The sequence below is a fragment of the Drosophila novamexicana genome, unplaced genomic scaffold, assembly GCF_003285875.2.
Source record: "Drosophila novamexicana strain 15010-1031.04,08,12 unplaced genomic scaffold, DnovRS2.1 tig00000108-arrow-pilon, whole genome shotgun sequence".
Lineage (NCBI taxonomy): Eukaryota > Metazoa > Arthropoda > Insecta > Diptera > Drosophilidae > Drosophila > Drosophila novamexicana.
The window spans coordinates 5,067,273-5,087,291 of NW_020824772.1; the positions used below are offsets into that span (position 1 = coordinate 5,067,273).

The following is a 20,019-nucleotide window of genomic DNA, read 5'->3' on the forward strand; positions in this document are numbered from 1 at the left end:
CGTGTGCATGAGAGGGAAAGAGAGAATGAGCTGGTAAAGACAGACCCACAGAAAAAGATAGCGTGTCTCCCCTGTTCATGCCGTTTGCTTATGCCGCCCAATGTGGCTAAGACCTAGGAACAGACCATTACGCTTGCTAACGAGCACAAGGCAAATTAAATCATTAGATGCTAGTCGAGATTAGGTCCTGCCGGAGTACAGCAAATGGAGGAGCCAGACCACTCAAAACGCGAATCACTCAAACTAACTGCAGTGGGCGTGTGCAGCACGAGAAGAGAGCAGCAGCAGAGAGCAGGAGCGGAGTGCAAATCCACTCAAAGCAACCACCACCAGCATCACCAGCCGCAGCTGCAGCAGCCAGCAGCCAGCAAAAACAGAGGCAACGACAGACGCCGCAACAGATTTGTTCACTTTCCATTTAGTTGACTTGCCACGGGCCAGCAGCAGCCACAGCATCTGGACTACCACGCGACTCAAGACTCACTCGACAGCGACAGCGACAGCGGGCAGCAACCCTCAAACACTGTCGAGCAATACCAATGCCATTACCATTACCGTTTCCATTTCCGTTTCAGCCCCGGCTGCGTGTAGAGTGTGGCGCGCGCGGATTACGCTCAAAAGCAGCGCGATAAGCGTAATATAACAACGAGAACAACAAGAACATTAGCAGCGGCAGCATCATCGGCAGCAGCTTCAGATATTGAGAGATACGCGGCGGCATCAGTGACAGTCGATTGACTGCAATCAAGGTGACAACAACACGTCGCGGCAAACAAACTAAGCAAGTGAAGCCAATTGAGGTGAATTGAAGTGAACAAGTGAGCTCCAGTGTTGTGAAGTGACAAGAGACAAGTGCAATAAGCGATATGGTGATGCTGCAGTCGCCAGCGCAAAAGCCCAGCGATAGCATTGGGGCACAGCCCACGGCCGTCGGCGGTCTGATGAGTCCGAATTCAAATCCTGATTCACCCAAGTCAAACACCTCGCCTGAGCTAGCTAATGTGGGCAGCAATGCGGGTGCAGAGGGGGTGTCCGTCTCCAGCAGCGCCTCCAGCGCAGCAACAACCATCAGCGCACCAGCTGCCAAGTTACCCAAGTTTATGATAGGCGCCAGTGGACAGACTGCCAAGCAGGAGCAGGATCTGCGCTACTCAATTGAACGTTTAAAGCAAATGACCAGCGAATCTGGTATGCTCAGTCGCTTGAGTCCAACGCATGAGGATGCAGATAAGGAGAAAAGTAACCACAACAACAACAACAATAATAATAATAATAACAATGTTAACAATAACAACAAGAACAATTCACGCCGATCGCAGTCACCGCCAGCGAATGTGGGTGGCTTTCCGTTGCAAGCACAACAGCGCAAGCTACTGGAACTAAACGCAGTGCGTCATTTGGCACGACCGGAGCCCTTGCAGCATCCCCATGCGGCACTGTTGCAGCAGCATCCGCATTTGTTGCAGAATCCACAGTTTCTAGCCGCTGCCGCTCAGCACCACCATCAACAGCAGCAACAGCAGCAGCACATGCACCATCATCACCACCATCCTGCACACCCACATTCACATCACCCAGCAGCCGCTGTGTTTCATCTGCGTGCAACTGCAGCGTTGCCCACGGCCACTAGCAATGGCAGCGGCACCACTGCACCACCATCGCCCGCTACCTCGCCACTGTCGCCACCCACATCGCCCAACACAGGCACAGGCAGCAGCCAAACGACACATTCCGAGCCACAAACGGGATCGCCTTTGGCCACCGCAATAATACCAGCAAATCCGTCACATTCCGCGCTTCCAGCACCGCCACCGAATCCACAGCCACAGCCGCCGCCACCACCGCCACAGGCAATGTCTAGCGCATCGCTACAGCTGCACTTGGGTGCTGGTCCACATCCAGTGATGGGTCGCATTAGTCCAACATCCGCCAACGACATGGATCTGGAGCGCATTAAACTGGTGGCAGCGGTTGCCGCGCGCTCCAGTCAAAGTCAAGCGCCCAGTACATCCACCGCGGCATCGACCAGCTCCTCCTCCGCCTCACCCTCTGGCCGTGACCTAAGTGATTACGGTTTTAGAATACAACTGGGCGGCCTGGCAGCTGCAGCGGCTGCTGCGGCGGCCACATCTCGCCAGATTTCGGCTGCTAATTATGCGCGCAGCGACACCAGCGAAGAGCTGAACGTCGATGGCAACGATGAGGACAGCAACGATGGCTCCGGTTCGCACAGCACACCGTCGGTAAGTCTCTAGCTTGAAAATGTTTTGCATACGAATTTTCCATGCTTAGATTTCTTTGCCTTTATATACTCTGCTTCAAATTCAGGTCTGCCCCGTAGATTTGACGCGCTCCGTGCCGAATAGTGCCAACAGTGCAGGCACTGCATCTACCAGTGGAGCTAGCGACAGGGAGGCCACCAAGCGTCTGGCTTTCTCCGTGGAGAATATATTGGATCCCAATAAGTTTACGGGCAACAAATTGCCTGCAACAGCGCCACCCTTTGGACATCCGCGTCAATGGAGCTACGAGCGAGATGAGGACATGCACGAGCATCTGGATGATGAGCACAGCGAGGATATGTCTGGTAAGTGTCTGCCAAGCGTTCCTATGCACATATAACTAAAAGCAATACCAGAAAAAATAATACCTGTGCTAGTCATTGGTGCTTGATTTGATTGGAATCTAACAGAAAACGGAAACGCACCTTTCAATCTGTATGTATGTGCTGTGTGTATATATATAATATGTTTATATTGATCAGAGCAGGGCAGAGAAACTGCAAAACGTTTTCGCTTCCACTTGTTATTCCAAACTGCCAACTTTATTCGAGCGCCTTTTTTTGCAGTCCACATGACTGTGTGTGCATGAGTGTGGGTCTGTGGGCTGTATTTAAACTGCCGCTTGTAGCTTTTGGTATGTTTTGATTTTGATTTTGTTTTTTTTTTTGCCGAAATTCACGTACCCACCGACCAGACACACACGGATACACGCCCGCACACCGAAGAGGGTAAGCAAAGTTGCCATTTTGAACGAGCAGAGATTTTGTGTTGCCAGCTTTCAGGCGCAAGTCACGTACACACAGCTAAATTGGGTGTACGGTGTGGGTGTGGGTGTGTGTGTATGTTGGTACTATGAAAGCATTTATATTTCGAGTATATTCACCGGGTAAACAAATGCGGCAACAATGCGAGAGATGTATAAAACTTGTTTAGACTGAGAGCTTCACTCATATTCAAGTGGGGATTTTGCATGGAATTTGTTTTAATTGATTGATTGATGTTTTAATTGGGAAAAGCAATTGCTCTGTGGAATTTTTTGATATTTCTTTTTGCCAGCTTTTATGCTGGCCATGTATTCGGGCGCTCTCTTTTTTTAATTTTCTTATTTTTCTCTTGCTAGCTGTTGGCTAACATTTTGCTGAAAATTAATTGATTTTCATGCTTGGCTCGTTGCAAAGAAAATGCTCAAATAAAAATTTGCAAATTTGATTGAAGTTGTTGTGGTGAACTCGGCAATAAGGAGCGTGGGTAAGGCAGACCAGGACTGCTAAGCTGATGCAAAGCGCAAAAATAAACGATAGTCACAAAGTTTGTGGGGTGTGTAGAAAGGGAGGCATCCTGTATTAAGCTCGTGGGGCAAGACACGTAAAAATTCAGGTTTTGCAATTGGGAAACGGTTTGTTTGCACACTGGTCATGATTTGATTATGATTGAAAGTTGGGCATATTGAAATTGAATTACGATTTAGAAGTTATAATTTGTGGGCGGGAATTAGCAATAAATAAGGTGAAAAAATCTGCAATTGAGATAAACTCAGTGTTACTTTGTGTGAGAAATAATTTTATTTAAAATCAATTTTATTTGAATGCATTAATTAAAAACAGCGCTAACTTAATCCAACTAAGTTAATTAAGTATATAGGATAAGCTGTTTAATTGAGATTGATTGATTATAGATTGAGTCATAGATTAACTACATGACAACAGTAAAATGATGGTTTTACAAATTATCAGATTGAATTAAGTGCATCAGAGCTTTAACTGTTGTTTAGCATTGGCTACAACCGTTAGTTGGCTTAAGATTCTATTTAGATTTTACTTATATCATTTAGAAAACTGGTAATTTTATTCTATTTATGTTGAAATGATGCGACGCTAGGTACGTGGGCATAAATGAATAGCTGACTTTTATGCGATAGATAAGTACCCAACTGTCACTAGCTCTTGCAAATCATAATCAAACATCGCTTAACTATTTTTCGTGAATCAATAATAAACAGCACTCAATATCGTCAGCCATATCAGACAATTACCAGCCAGTCATTCAGCTCTTCTAAGAGTGTAAGTTGCACTCACATTCACACAAGCATTGATACTCACACCATCCCAAATGCACACACACACAAACAAGCCACTCGCTTTATTGGCCACTTCAGTAAGCGCTTATGTACAAAATTATAAACAGTGAAAATGGCGGAGACCACATCAACAACAGCAATAACAACGGCTGCAGCAACAACATCATTATCAGCAACAAATAATCGGCCATTGCTGCTACTGCTGCTGCTGTTTATTGTTGTTGTTGCTGTTGTCGTTGTTGCTGGCAGTTTGTGTGACTGTTTGCATTTGTGTTTGTGTTAATAAAACACAATTAACTTCATCAATGGCGCTGGGTGCGGAGGTGGTAGTACTCCCAGTACTCGAACATAACTGCTAATAAAACAGACTGAATGACCGCACCAACGATCCCAAGCGGTGGCAACAGCACAAGACAACAGGATAATGATGCTGGCAATGATTATGTTGCTGTTCGTGCTCGTGTTATTGTTGCTGGCAGTTTATTCAGTCTGTTGAAGTTTACAGCAGAGGGACAGTATACAGTTGCGCAGGATGTTCACATTACGCATACGCAGGGTTTGCGGCCTGTGATCCAACGATTGTTCGCTGCTCGTTGCTTGGTGATGCTGTAGCCATTAATTAGCAAGGTACTTAATTACCGCACATTCATTAGCCGCTTCAATGGCTCTGCCCAGGACACACACATACAAATTTACAGCTTTAAAGCACCCCCCGTTCCGACACTTAATTTTATGGCATGGTAGGTGCTAATGTTGCTGCTGGTCGCTTCAGTTTATATTAGCGTAATTATGCGGCTTTTGTCTTGGCAACTAATTAGATTTTATGACACTTCACACAGCCCTTCTCTTCCCGCCTTTGGCTTTATCGGATCATACTGCATGCATTGTGTGCATGTCGTTTAATAATTCATAAATATTACGCATACGCGGCATTTGTCAGATTGTCAGCAAGCAATTCTCTAAGGCGCCATTCATCGGAGCCGGTCGCTAGGCGCACACCAATTTGCATTTCATTTAAAATGCAAAACAAAACTGAGCCAAAAGCATACAACTAGCAAATGCACTAAAAGCAGCGTTGAAAGCCACACAACAAAACACGTACACTTATGTACATACACAATAACAGATTGGGTGGGGTGAAGAAAATAAAAAACAACACGGATAGTAGCATGGATGGCCGCATACACTCTCCAATCCTGCATTATGCTCGGGCTCGGGCAGCACCAGAAATTCGCCCCAAAAGTCATATGAAAAAACATGCGATAACTAAGTGGGCGCACAGAGCATGGCTGGCACCAGGGGTGCGGGTCCGGGTGCGGGTGCGGGTGCTCTTACTGGGGTTGGGTCGAATAAAATGGTTATGTGGCAACATTTAAATGTGGGTGGCCATGGCGTGCCAGCAAGAATCAGGGGAGCGAATCTGCTGGCAACCAACCCCCGAAAAAGTAAAATGGCTGCGAAAACTTTTATTCTTTTCAGCACTCAATTTTGCGCTCAGTCGTGCGCTCTCGCTCGAACCCACGCAAAATGCAATGCCAATGCCAATGCATCTATATACATATATATGTATATATATAATGTATGTATGTATGTATATAAATATATATACATATATAGCAGACTTTGTATCCATGAGTTGGTGTATACTGCTGGTCCTGCGGCTGGTCGTATTCCTGGCGCCCCGGGGAGCCTTGCAGATTTGTGTGCGTGTCTGTGAATTCTGTAAAGTTAGGCGACAATTTCCGAAGCCCCGGCACGGTTTTTTATATCCGTCATCAGCAACTCATTTATTATTTTATGAAAATGGCAAAATGAGACGACAAACGCTCCCCGGGGTCGCATTGGCCAAGCGTATGCGATTATAATGATTGCGACAATGAAGCCCCCTGAAATGCCGTGCTGGAGCCCAAATTTAAAAGCTATTTTGTAAAAGCTCTCAGCCGAGTATTTGTCTGTGCGTGTGTATGTTGGTAAATTATAACGATGGCTGTGGTAATTAACACTCGGATTTCATAATTAAGTTTATGGCTTCAAAGTGTACGTTGTCGTGCATGTTTATTTACTTTTTGCATATACCTTTACAAGGGATACAACAGTTCTCATATGCTGCTTGTAACGTATACCAAAAGAAGCTTCTGAGACAAAGAGTAGATCAACATGAAATTTGCCAGACTCTTCTATAATGATATTACACATTTTACCCGCTTTTAACCTTAGCCCATTTATAAGAGTAGCACAGCTTCGGTTGTTGAAAATAGTTTTTAATGTCCTCTTAGTATACTGCTTGTCTGTCTCGCTTTCTTTTTAATTCAAATTGTTGTTGTTCAACTCAAAGGGTTGTCGAGTTTGGCTTTTAAACTGCACCGTCGAGGTTCTCTGAATGAGAGCTTATGTATGTGTGATTTCCTGTTGGTAAATGAGCCTTGTCTGTGCCCTTTTTTATATGTCGCTTTATCTTCGACGCGCCATATCATCAAAATTGCTTATGAAGTGCTTTTGGCATTATTATAATTAACTGCTGTAACTTTACAACTGGTGCATACGGCATACGACTGATAAGAAAGGGAGAGCCGTAAATGAAATTGGTATTGTTACAACGATGGGGAATCCGAGAGGATATTTGATAGTGAACAAATACTAAGTCAAAGAAGAACATGTAAGAGGTTCTAGTCAGGAGCTCCCGACTAGGGGATACCCTGAACACTCTTCTTCCAACATCAAATGCATATATATATTATATTTTAGAAGCTATATGTGAAGTTTGGTGACTCTAGCTCTTGTTATTTACCAAAATTGGCCAAAAAACAGGATATCGATATCGATTTTTATCGATTGCTAATCGATTATCGGAAACAAACTCGATCTGCGCAGGCACCTACATCTAAAATTTCAAGTCTCTAGCTCTTATAGGTTCTGAGATCCTTGCGTTCATACATACGGACGGACGGACGGACATGGCTAGATCGACTCGGCTATTGATGCTGATCAAGAATATATATACTTTATGGGGTCGGAGAAGCTTCCTTCTGCCTGTTACATTCATTTGGATTTTGCACAAATACAATATACCCTTATACCCATTTTTAATGGGTTCAGGGTATAAAAATGATAATACTATCACGAGTGATGGAATATATTTTATAAATTTTGATTTTTGGTATTTTAGAGATTTTCTAAATTTGGCTTTCATTTCCAAGCATTTAACCATTTTAATTTTGTTAAAAAATGACTAATTAAAATCTGAGATACAAGTTAAAGAAGCTTACAAGGAATGTAATATTTTTATTTCTAAATTTGAAATATATGGCCATAAGATTTCAATTATTATAATATGCCATATTATGATAAATAATTTAGCTTTCATTGAACGTGACTTAAAATCTTTGCAAATATCAAATGTTTGTGCTGCCCTTTCAGCTATTCGGCTGCCATACAACGCGCATACGCCATGTTGCACTGCACAGTCGGTTAGTTACCCTAATTAGACCCCGCAATCACAGACTTCACTTCCTCCCCACGGATTGCAGCTGGTGGCTGCAGCGCTTATTAACCAGCTGCGGTTGCGGCTGACTGTTTATAGGACGTAAACACCCTTTCAGAGGAGTACACAATACCCGCACCGGTCCCCGTACCCCACCTGTTTTACTCTGTCTGCGGACCTTTCGACTTTTTCGCGTTTGTTTGCCAACGCATTAAACATCTGGTGGAGCAGCGCCCCACGGGGCTGTTAATTCAATTGACTCAAACCAATTGTGGTCAGAGGCAGTCGTCGGAGCAGTTCAATGGATATTGATGAGATATTCGGGCATCTAATGTGCCATTAATGCATATCAAAGTGCCTGCAAACACTCCACAGCCCATTACCAGTGCATTGGGCGACATGCGAGTCATTTGCATTTGAAAGGACAAACTCCACACACCGCCGGACAACGCCGACGGCTAGCAAAATCGTTAAATATTAAATGAAGCGTTCATGTTAATTTTCTGTTTAATTGGCGCGCTGTCTGTGGCGCTCTTTTTGATAGCTACAGCCAGGCTAATTACATGCAAACATGGCCAATCATGTTGACCAATTACCAGGCGCATGCATTTTGCAGCGCTGTTTGCCCTGGACAGGACTACAGCTGCTCCTTTCCACTATAATTCAGCCAGTCGGGCTCTTTCATGGCGGTTGACAGTTTCGAAATAATTCATCACGCGGCTGTTTCGTAGTTAGGTGAGATATTGTGGCCTAACCTGAAAACGTGTCGTCTTATTTTATGCAAGCAAAAAGTCAAGGGAGTTAATTTTTAGTCGTTATCAAGCCAATTAAGTGTCCATTTTTATCGATATCGATTACATAGAGATGGCTTGCATAAGCTTATGCAATCAGTTGACAAAAACATTCTTACCTATGCCAAAAAGCTAGTCCAGACAGCTCAGCTGGGTAATCAATATGCCGTGGCACGGGAGTTGAACAGTGGGCTCAGTTATAACTAGCTGAACAGTGGACGCGTTAATTGAAATTCGATTACCGCAACATTACGATTAATTGCCCAGCCATTGCACGTTTTGGACGGCTCCGCCCATATTCACATGTGCGTCAACATGTGCCCAAGATTCCAATTAATTCAGACTGCTTGGACCGATGCGAGGTGATTGATTTCAGCTTGCGAATCTGGCACTGGCCCTGGGGCATACGCGCTGTCAGTCAATTGATTGATGATGCTCTTGGTTTATGCAAAAAAAACTATCTTGTATTTGATTTGCTCCTCTGCTTGCAGCTCAGGATCTAAATGACATGGATCAGGACGATATGTGCGACGATGGCAGCGACATAGACGATCCCAGCAGCGAAACTGATTCCAAGAAGGGCGGCAGTCGCAATGGCGATGGCAAGTCCGGCAGTGGCAGCGGTGGTGGTGGCTCCAAGCCACGACGCGCACGCACCGCCTTCACCTACGAGCAGTTGGTTTCGCTGGAGAATAAGTTCAAGACGACGCGCTACTTAAGCGTGTGCGAGCGTTTGAATTTGGCCCTCAGCCTGAGCCTGACTGAAACGCAGGTGAGAATGGGCTTTGACTGGGGCTGCTGGCAATATGCTGAACTTCTTCGTATTTGCAGGTCAAAATCTGGTTCCAGAATCGACGTACAAAGTGGAAAAAGCAAAACCCAGGAATGGACGTGAACAGCCCTACCTTGCCGCCACCCGCTGGTGGCTCCTTTGGACCTGGCGCCTACGCCAGTAGTCTACTCTATCCGCACGCCGTGCCCTATCCGCCGTACGGACCATATTTTCATCCCCTTGGCGCGCACCACTTGAGCCACTCGCACTCATAAAATTGTAAGATGCAACAGCGTTTGTTGCAACTCTTCGAAAAGCGTGCCAAGGGTACAGGCGCAGAGGCACGGGCAGGCCCGGGAGCCAATGCATTGTAAATATGAAACCGCTTTAAATGTTGTTTAGTCTCGCCTGTACATAGTTCTTGTACAAATACCTATAAAGCATATTTTAGCGCTTAAATTGATTACAGCCAACGAAGCCCAAAGATGTTGTCGACATATCTAGCATTATAATTATGAGTATGTAATTACTGTAACGATTTACTTTTGAGTATGTAATTATTATAACTAAGAACAATTTATTAGCATTTAAGTGCAAGCGAAATCAAAAATCAAAAACAGACCCCTAAAATGGCGTTAATATAAAATTTAAAACAAAAAAAAAAAAAAACATTTTAAAAATTACTAAAAAGAAATAAAACAAAAAATATATATATATATATATGTGAGTAGGGGTTTTTGGTATTTAAATGCGTTTGTATAAGCAGAGGGCAAAAAACAATTTATCGCTGTGACGCACACAGATAAACGGAGCAGACTGATTGCCAAACAGACGGAGTGACATACTGGAAGGTCTCTCTGGCAGGCGTGTGAAATGACAGGACAACAATGCTAAGTCAAGTGTAAAATTTTAAATTTGCTTCTCATTTGCCGTGTGCGGCTCAAGCACTCACACACACTCGCAGCTATTCAATTATGTGGCAAACGAATACGAAATATCTTAATCCGATTTGTGTGATACAATGCCGGGCATATATTGCGCCCATGGTCGGGGCGAAGTTGTCAAAACAGAGACAACCAAATGAATAAATTCACGTGCATTCACACCTCACGCCCATTGATATTATAATAACTACTCCCTGGCAGCCGGGCCCGAGCAGTGCTCCTCAGTATTGGCCAGCATAATTGAAACAGAAATCCATGCATGGCCAGCTCCAGGAGCATCTACTGAGCCGGACGGCCAGGCGGATGCGGATTGACTACGAGTGCCGTTGACAGCCACGGCAGACAAACAAACAAAACAAACGGAGTCACTGCGGAAATCCCTTAATATCTATTACGCCACCGAGCCCAGTACGCTGAGCTCTGTGTGAAAAGCCACGCGACACGCGCCGCGTATTCCGCGTGCATTGGCTGTAAAATTTCGCACATTTGATTGCATTTGCGGCAAGCTACTACTCGCCCGTATCCGTAGGACGGATGTGTCTAACTTTTTTCTTTCCGGTAAGGCACATTTGCATAAATAATTTATTAAAAATTTGCTTTTACATTTGTTTTAAGCTTTGCTTAAGTACTTTGCAATTAGTCGCACAAATCCCATTTGAAGCACACCCGCATATGCATATTATGCATGAACCATGTGTGTGTGTATATATATACGTTAATTTCTGTAAATGTAAGTCACTAAATTATTCAGTTGCAGACATCCTAGCGTATTTCGCACTAAATTCCCTAAAATGCGAATGCGCACAAACGAGCTCGATTTGCATACAATTAAATGCAAATGAGCGAGCACAAATTTATGGTGCGACTAGAGTCTAGTTTATATTTCTGCCCAGTTAAAAGTGAACTGGAATTTTGTAAGTTTATGACCTCAAGTAATATAACTTATTCCTGTTCCTATTCTGTTATATATTTTGAAGATAATCTGTTAAAACTAGACAATTTTAATAAAAAGAAGATAAGTTCTTAAACTTATAAGATTTTAATCAAGTCAGTAAGAAAGTCAGCTTAAAGGTAAGTCCTTAAAATCGTAAGACTTTAATCTAGTTTAAAAAAATTAAACTGTTTTGCATCTTTTTAGTTTTCTTGGCTAAGTTTTTAATTTCTGATCATTACAAATACCCTTAAAACTCCCTCGAATAGCACACTAAATGCAATTTATTGTAATATGTCGCATTCACGCCCAAAAACATCTCCTCATCCATAGACAAATCTTTGAAACGATAAATTAACTAGACGCCTCCCCACTTACAGTAATACTTAGCTTTCCCCTTATATTTACCCTTAGCCTAGCCCTTGTCCTGGACGGCGAACGCCCAAACGCAAATCCAAGACAATTGCTTTCCAATAAGCGCCATAATAAAGCAAATCTCATTTTAAGCATTTTGCACCACCAACAGCTACAACAACAACTACTACTATGGAAAGAGCTGGCAGCCAGGCAGTTGCCCCTTCCAGGAACACTTCACTTGGCTCCGGCGAAACTCATTGCAGAATCAAAACGCGACACTCTCGCAATTAAGTTGTTTTGCTCGAGCTTGTCTCTGTTTCTCGCTTTCCCTTTCTCTCTCTCTCCCTTTATCTCTCTTTCTCTCTCTGAGTGTTTTGGGTCTTTTGCCTAAACTACTTTGAATTTTATTTTATAGGACTTGTTTTGGAATCCAATTTGTTTCCTTCATATTATATATATAAATTTTTTGTTGCTTTGTTTACGTATTTTACGAGAACCTTTTTTTGCGCCTGAATTGCTGCAGATTACGCATACTTCATTCAGAGTGTGTGTGTGTGTGTGTTTGGGTGTGTGTGTGTGTTGGCAGCATGAGCAACACTTAATCTGCACCATTGACTTTTCTGCAGTCCGCCCCTCATGCGTGTTTTGTCACACCAAGCCCAGTCATGCCCTCTCATCCCTTTGGCGCTCTCCCCTCTCTTTGAATCTAGTAAATTTTATGCGTATATTTAGTTTGCTGTGCTTATCAGCGCAGCTTTATCGAAACTTATTGTGTTTGTTTAATTGAATTTGGATTGGCGCGCTGCGACTGCAAGGAGCACGACAACGCTGACGACAATTTCGCGTCTGAGTGCGCGCCGGAGACGCTGACGGCGGGCAGATAAACCAGAATGGAGCAATGGAGTGAATCTCGCTTAGTTGCCAAGCGGCAAGCGGCAAGAGGAATGTCTAATTGGGAGTGGTAGATCAACTCAAGTCTTAGTTTAGTTCATTTAGTTCGCTATTTGTGGCTGACAGCGACTTTCGCGGCAATTAAAATTTAACTGGCGTGCCACGCCCATGCGCCCGAGCGCACAACCAAATGCTTGCATATGTGCGCCCATATAAATTATGACCAGAGCTTGACATAAACAAGCTCCCAAGAGGCCCTTTGGCCAGGCTGTATGACAGATTTGCCCAGCGCATTTGATGAAGAGCAGGAGAATGAGGGTAGGCTACACGCTAAAGTGTCACCGGGGAACGGGCCGCCTGCCACATGTGTCTTGAGTCAAGCGCCGTCACGGAGCTACCGGGGTGGCATAGTTGCCATTGTTGTTTGCAAGCGAATCACATTTTGATGATTGTCAATGTGACTTTAATACCATTTTTCAACTTGACACGCGCGTGGGACGCTCAGCAGCCAGCTAGCTGAATGAGGACGAGACTGAGACTAGGACTGTGTCTGAGGGGTTGCGCTCGGCACGTGCATTCACGAGGCTGTATGATAAGAAAAAAGGGCTATGGCCAGGCCCAAAACTGTGTCAGGCAGAGAACGCAATGCTGACATCTGTGGATTAAATTGCAATTTGTGCTCATGTAGAATTGAAGCTTGCAAAGAACTTCGACATAACACTTTTTCATTGTTGGCACGAAATTTTGTGCGGCAATGATGTTCATGCTGCCACACAATTGCTATTAGTATTTGAAATGGGCAATAAAACTGTAAACGACCTTTGTGTTGAAAATTACATTAAATATTTTAATGGTCGATTAACTGAGAGAGCGAGAGAGAGAGAGAGAGAGAGCGAGAGAGAGAGAGAGCGAGAGAGGGAGAGAGAGGCACACAGAATGGGGACTTAATAAGAAAGGTAGTTAAGGGCTCGCTTCTTATATAAGTTTCAAATATTATAGGGGCTATTGGCCCTATTGGCTTTTTTGGTTAAGCGGCACGAGGCCAAACAAACGCTTCGCACCAGCTCGTAATTCATCATCGTTTAGGTAAGCTCATCTAATGCCACGACCAGCTACCTGTCAAGTGGCAGGCCCAACAAGGCTCCGAGAAAAGCATTGCGAATTCAACGTAAATTAAACGCGTGTCCGTGACTCGTCATCTGCCCAAATAATTCGCAGTTAATTCTCCGGCAAGCGCAACGAAATGGGGCACAAAGCCAAACCGCGCTTCGACAATGGGAGCTGTGCCTTTTTATTTGGTGAGAAAACATTTACGCACTAATTTCTGTGCAGCGCGGGGTAGCACACGGCCAGGCTGAAAGGCATTCGAGCCACATTACCAGACCAGTTGCATGCCAATTGGTTTGCAATTTGGCGTGCTTAGCGGCGAGGGTTGGGTGGAGTGCGGAGCACTGGCAGGAGCGAAATGCCTTTCGCCCCGGGTTGCTTTAGCCACAAATAGCGCACGCGTAGCGTCCAACACGTGCCTCAATTACGCGGTTAAATGCATTCAAATTGAGTTGTTTATACTGTGGGCGTGCGCTGGCGGCGGGCGGCGGTCAATTGGGAGCGGCTTGCTGTTGAAGCATACTTAGATGCGCGCCGCTGGCAAATCAGTTACAGTTACTGTTTTTGTTGCTTGGAGCACTACGTGGCACGCGGCCAGGCATTGTTCGCAAATTTGGAAAAGTGTTGCTGTCGGATCTGACCCCCCCCCCCCCCCCCCCTGGCTCACCCGTTAACAGCGTTGTCAGCTACAAACATAAAACTATCAGCATTCGAGTGGGTGTGTCTGGGAGTGTGGGTAGATTGTTTATGTCATTGCTACCCCTTGCTGTAAATCCGCTTATGAGTGTCTCATATTTTAGCCGACATTACACGCAAATCAAAACAAAGGCAGCCATAATTAAAGGCAACCAGACAGCGACTCTCCCCTGCCCCTCCCCACCACCTTATCCTTTGTCGTTTGTTGAATTTGCAGCTGAAAGTTTTTTGCTAACAAAAACAAAAACAAGCTGCAAGAGCAGACAGCAAACAAACTACTGTAATTATAAGTGAAGCCATTTCAAGCAATTATAACGCTAAAACTGGGCAAGAGGTGGCTAAGCCAAGAGTTAAGACAAGGACCCCAGGCGTTCTTCCTCAATTTGGCTTTGAAGACGTTTACAAATGTATTTGCTGGTAGCTGCTTCCGAGTGGGAATACGAATTGGTTCCAAGCACAAAGTACCGTACCAACAACAGCTGGTCTTCTGCTCTGACTCAATCTGAAAGTTTACGCTACATTTGGCAAAGACATCATCAAGGGTTCATAGCTATGGATGTAGCCTATTTATTCATTATAGTCCCAAAACCAACTCATTACTGGCTGGCCAGTCAACACAATTACTGACTAACAACAGCATTATGTCCGCTTGCCCAAAACCTCCCACCTTCCATTCCCTGGTTCTGAATGACGCTTAGAGATTGCACCTTTCATGTCTCGGTTTCATTTGTTGCGCTAGATTTTTCTCAATCACACACGGGCACCCAGGGGACTGGCACAGAACTAGTTCTATCCCGCAAACAAATGCTAGACAGACAAAGAGCTGTGGCCTCTCTTACTCCTCCTCTTCCTCCACTTCATTCTCCTATCATCCGTCCTGCCGTGTGGCTGTTTACCTAGTCGAGCACTTCAAATAAGCTAAGCAGCTAGACGCAAATAAATAGGCAGTTGTTCAGCAAGTGGCGCTCAGGACAGTTGCAAATGTCTTTGGTTTCGTATCCTGCGCGTAATGAGCAAATTTGTTTTCATATAAACCAGACAACAACTAAGCTCAGGGTGGCCTTTACTTGGCAGTTTTAAAATGAGCAGCCCAAAAGGCTACTACTTAATTATCAGCTACCAACACAGCATGCGGTATACTTAGAGCTCAGCGCTCTTTATATCACTTAACAATATGCGCACTCTTATGTATACACTTGGAAAAAATGTCAATTGAAATTTTGAAATTATATATCTAACTTGGTGGCTATTTTACTCAAACAGTGTAAGGAATAAATCATTTTTTGTTTACAAAATTCAAAATGTAAAATACTATTATTTATTTGTGCATGTTGTTATATATATGAACCTTTTCAATATAACTCCTAATACTCCTTAGCATACATAACACAAAAGATCTTAATATTTTATATAAATATAAAGCAAAAGATATAACATTTTATGAACTTTCAGTTTTAATATACAAATTTCAGCCTACATATACATGTACATTTCTTTTAGTGTACGTATGTATATATATATTTATTTGTTATTAATTTTGAAAAAGTTTCGGCTTAATATACTAGTTTCATCTGGTTTATACTAGTACTCTTTTTTTGGTGTACCTATGTATCTATATTGATGTATCCATTTTCCAGTCAAATAATTTTGACTTATCAAGCCGCGAGCTGCTGTTGCTGCTGCTTTGTTCGCGGGCTCAGTTAATATGCTCGTTAAATCTTTACGGTGACAGGAAATGAGCAAAAGGACGCAACACCTGCGCCTTTGCAAATAAAATCCTCGCATGTGGTCGTTATGACAATTCAGCGCATCCATTTGATTTGACAAAATTGCCAAATAATTGGCGTTGGCTGCTAACTGGCAACCCCTAGAATTATGGCTGCACTTCGTGTAGTTTGCGAGTGCGGAACGTTGCCAGGACTATTATCCTGGCGCTGGTAATGTGCAAGCCGTTGCTAATTAGTACATGGGTTTTTGGTCATCACGTCTATTGGTTTTTCATGCAGTCGTTAAACGCAGTTACGACCCAGAATTTGCCGTGTGCGGCGTGAAATTGTCAGCGTGGAAAATGTAACCCTTACTTTGGGTGGGCATGGGACAGGCAATAGGTAAGAATTTAGCTCTAGCCTTTTACACGAGCGCACGCAATTCAATTTTAAACTAACAACTTAATCCTTTATTCAATTTGAAACCCATTAAAAGGACATTGCTTATCCTTTTAAGTGAATGCAAACAGCTTTTAATGTAAATAAGAAAACGAGATCGATGCCGTTTGCCGTTTGCCAATCTCTCAGAAGCTCCCAGCGGACGCTCAGCCAGGAGATTCGAAAGCCAGCCCGTTGCCAGAGCAAAAGAAAATTAAAATGCAGCCTGTTACCGGTTCGCTCTTGGCCAAACGGCCAATTGACATTTGCAACCGCACTTAAGGCCAACAGATGCGGCTCCTGTCGATGCTATCGATGCTTCAGATACTTTCGATGCTGATGCTGAAGCTGTCGATGCTTGCGAGTTGTTTGAGCCACTCGAAACAAATCGAACTGTGTGCGACTGAATGCCATTTGAATATTTCATGCTGTTGTGGTGCAAAATTTTAAATCGACTCAAGTCAAGTGTGCGGATGCCGAAATCAATCTCGTTTGTGTAGCAACCAAATTAACATAGTCAAGGCGGGGTAGGGCAAAGCGAACGGAAGGCATCAGCTGTAAGCCACTTGCCACAGAGTCAGTTGCATTTGTCGATTTTGTCTACTTAGAGCCCTGTCAGCTTCTCTTTGCCCACATCCCTGGCCCCATTCTACTTAGTTACACTTGGCTTTGTCTTTCTGCTTTTTAATACCTACGAGTTTACTTTTTTAAATGTATTTTATATCTGATTCTGGTAACGCACCACCAAGGCAGCCACTTCTGATGAGGACTAAGTAGAGTTTGGGAAATACACCATGTGCACTCACGTAGTATAATTTACCCTCAACACGGCACAAGGAAGTACAATAAAAACTGGAAACTTAGCTGCAACTTTTTTCCTATGTTTCTTTTTTTATTTTCTTTCTCTGTTTGGTGTTGGCCCAGTGTGTCCTTTTTTGATTGCCTTTTGTTTTTGCTGTCTTGCTATTGTTGTTGCCTGTAATGGGTGATGCGAGATCTGAGCATAGCTCAATGCCCTAAGGAACTTCATGTGTCAAGTGCTTTGTAGCATATTTTAAAGATTAGATTCCTTTAGTTAAGCTTGGCAAAATGGTCAGCATAAATGTATTGGGTTACGTCTGGCAGCGGAGACTAGGTAAACGAGCAATGAACACAAATAATCCCAGATATATTGATTATATGTGAGCATATGATCTAGAGCTGACATTATTATTTTACTGCCAGCTCATGTCCGTGCCAAGCTGCATAAGCAACAATATTTGAGCACGCGTCAGACACGTAAGCAAACAAAAGTCGAGGCAACCACTTGAGCTGCCACTTGAATGGAGGAGGTTGACAGATTTTAGTATTCAGCAAACAAACTTCAAAGGGTGCAAAAATGTCAGCGAGTCAATGCTGAGCAAACAAATAAATGTAATTACACTGAAATTACAAAATTCTAAAACGAAAATTAGTTGTTGTATGCTGTCCCTCAAGGTCCTAAGGCGACCACTTATACGAATTTAAAAATGTTACTCAACGGCAAAGTAAAGTAAAAGGCAGACTTTCTTTGTGGCTTATGCCCACTTATCCCTGTCGCAGCTGGCGTTCAGGACACGGCACACTGGGCACAGGACACAGAATACAGTAAACGGGGCACTAATAAGTGGTCAGTCAATAGGGAGGCGCTGAGTTTGGGCTTTAACATTCTCCAAGCTACCTTCTTATCTATAAATACTCATAAACCACTGCACAAAACATTCGTCCTTTTTGCCACACTCCTTCTCTTTCATTAGAACCCGAATTTCAACACATTTGCGCGCATAATCCCTTAAGGCTCTTTAAACTTTACACACTTTTAGACGATGTTCCCCAACTCTTCCCAGTTGGCCCAAAAAACATGGCGAAATGTACCGAAAAAAAATCAAAATAATCCTTTTTTTCTGCCATGCGGCAGCGGGAAAAAAGAAAAGGTTAAAACATCAAGACTAAAAGGCGCATGCATTATGAAGGGTCTTGAGTTTTAATTGAGTGTGTGCCCCTGGGTGGGTGTCCAATAAAAAAGCACAACAGCAACAACAATAACAAAGTTGCTGCAAACTGTAATAAAACAATTTGCCATTTGACGCATGGCTGCGGCCTCCAAAAAAGGCTTTACAACTGTACAACTGTCCACTGGGCAGCTCGCCAGCTCATGTGTGCTTGTGCCCAATTAGAGTTGCAGTAGCGGTCACTTCAAGGACATTGGACTCGCAGGACTAAGGCTGACGCAAAAGTTTTTGGGTGAGCAAACTTTTCGTTTCACGCCTCAAGTATGAGTAATTGATTCATTTATGCTACTAATTGCAAATAAGAAAAAGAGAGAGAGAGAAAGTCATAGGTCTGTCAGCACTCAGATCCTCCCCTACCCGAGTTCGCAAGCAATATGCTAATTAGCAGCTTAGGCTCATTTTTCAATTAAGGCTGCAAACTTTTTCCAAAGTAGTCAACTTAATTAATTAATGGCAAAACAATTGCATGCGGCAGCTGAGTCAGAAGATGCAATAGGATCTGAAATAAAAGTAATCCATAGTGGAGGTTAATCTCTTTATATTTAATTGCTCTCTTTGATTCCAAGAAATTGCAATATAACTCCAAGAAATAATATAATATTAAATTGATTGCAAGCGGAGACAGTTTAACAGTTCTAGGAAAAACGATACAAGGTGTATTTGTAAGTATATGTATAAGTATCTTTATGTATGTATGTTTGCATGTATTTTATTTTCTTTTACCATATTATTAAATATCTAAATATCTGTTGACAATCTAATAAAATGTATCTTTCTTTTATATTATTACCTCTCTCTCTCTCTCTTTCTCTCTCTCTCTGTCCCTTTCTCTCTCTGTCCCTCTCTCTCACTCTCTCTCTCTCTGTCTTTCTGTCTCTCTCTCTCTCTCTCTCTCTCTCTCTCTCTCTCTCTCTCTCTCTCTCTCTCTCTCTCTCTCTCTCTCTCTCTCTCTCTCTCTCTCTCTCTCTCTCTCTCTCTCTCTCTCTCTCTCTCTCTCTGTCTCTCTGACGCATTTGTAATAGCCGGCATCTAAATACAGATAGTTATTTGTTAAAAGTATAATTGTATGTGATATTTCTAGTAAGCCTGGAAGAAGTCTGCCTCAGAGAAGTTAAAATACTTACATTGGCTATAAGAAAAACGCAACAGCAGTTTTGTTTGAATGCAATATGTTTGGGCAACTCAGACCTGGAAACGGATTGTCGACTAGTTATATAAACAGGACATATGTTTAAGGTTCTAAAATTGTTAAAATGTGGTATAATGATACTTTATTATTATTAAGTTTAGCTTTATTTTAATTTTTCTGTTATTCGTATAATGATACAATAATATGGTATGACACCAAAGCTACATCTTCAAATCGGCTGGATTCGCATATACAACTAGTCGTCACATTTATATCTCATATTGATCATGTATATTTATTGCTTCAAATACATATTTACATATTAAAAGGCCGCAATTGCTGGCGTAAATTAGGTTTTAGAATACGACAGAGCATAAAAAATAAATG

At 43.1% G+C, this 20,019-nt stretch overlaps 1 protein-coding gene across 1 annotated transcript; it reads left to right on the forward strand.

The window, feature by feature from the left end:
* Positions 1-866: 866 nt before the first annotated feature.
* Positions 867-9,707, forward strand: LOC115772053 (homeobox protein slou). Its single transcript, XM_030717997.1, has 5 exons — positions 867-1,831; positions 1,919-2,243; positions 2,329-2,587; positions 9,123-9,403; positions 9,463-9,707. Exons 1-5 carry the CDS (start codon positions 867-869, stop codon positions 9,676-9,678), a joined length of 2,046 nt encoding a protein of 681 aa, XP_030573857.1. The 3' UTR covers positions 9,679-9,707.
* The last annotated feature ends 10,312 nt before the right edge of the window (positions 9,708-20,019 follow it).

Bases quoted from the DNA above. Each gene is read 5' to 3' on its own strand.
- LOC115772053 (XM_030717997.1), top strand. From the start codon at position 867: ATGGTGATGCTGCAGTCGCCAGCGCAAAAGCCCAGCGATAGCATTGGG. The intron at 2,588-9,122 runs GTAAGTGTCTGC...CTCTGCTTGCAG, and splicing joins GCACAGCGAGGATATGTCTG to CTCAGGATCTAAATGACATG. The intron at 9,404-9,462 runs GTGAGAATGGGC...TCGTATTTGCAG, and splicing joins TGAGCCTGACTGAAACGCAG to GTCAAAATCTGGTTCCAGAA.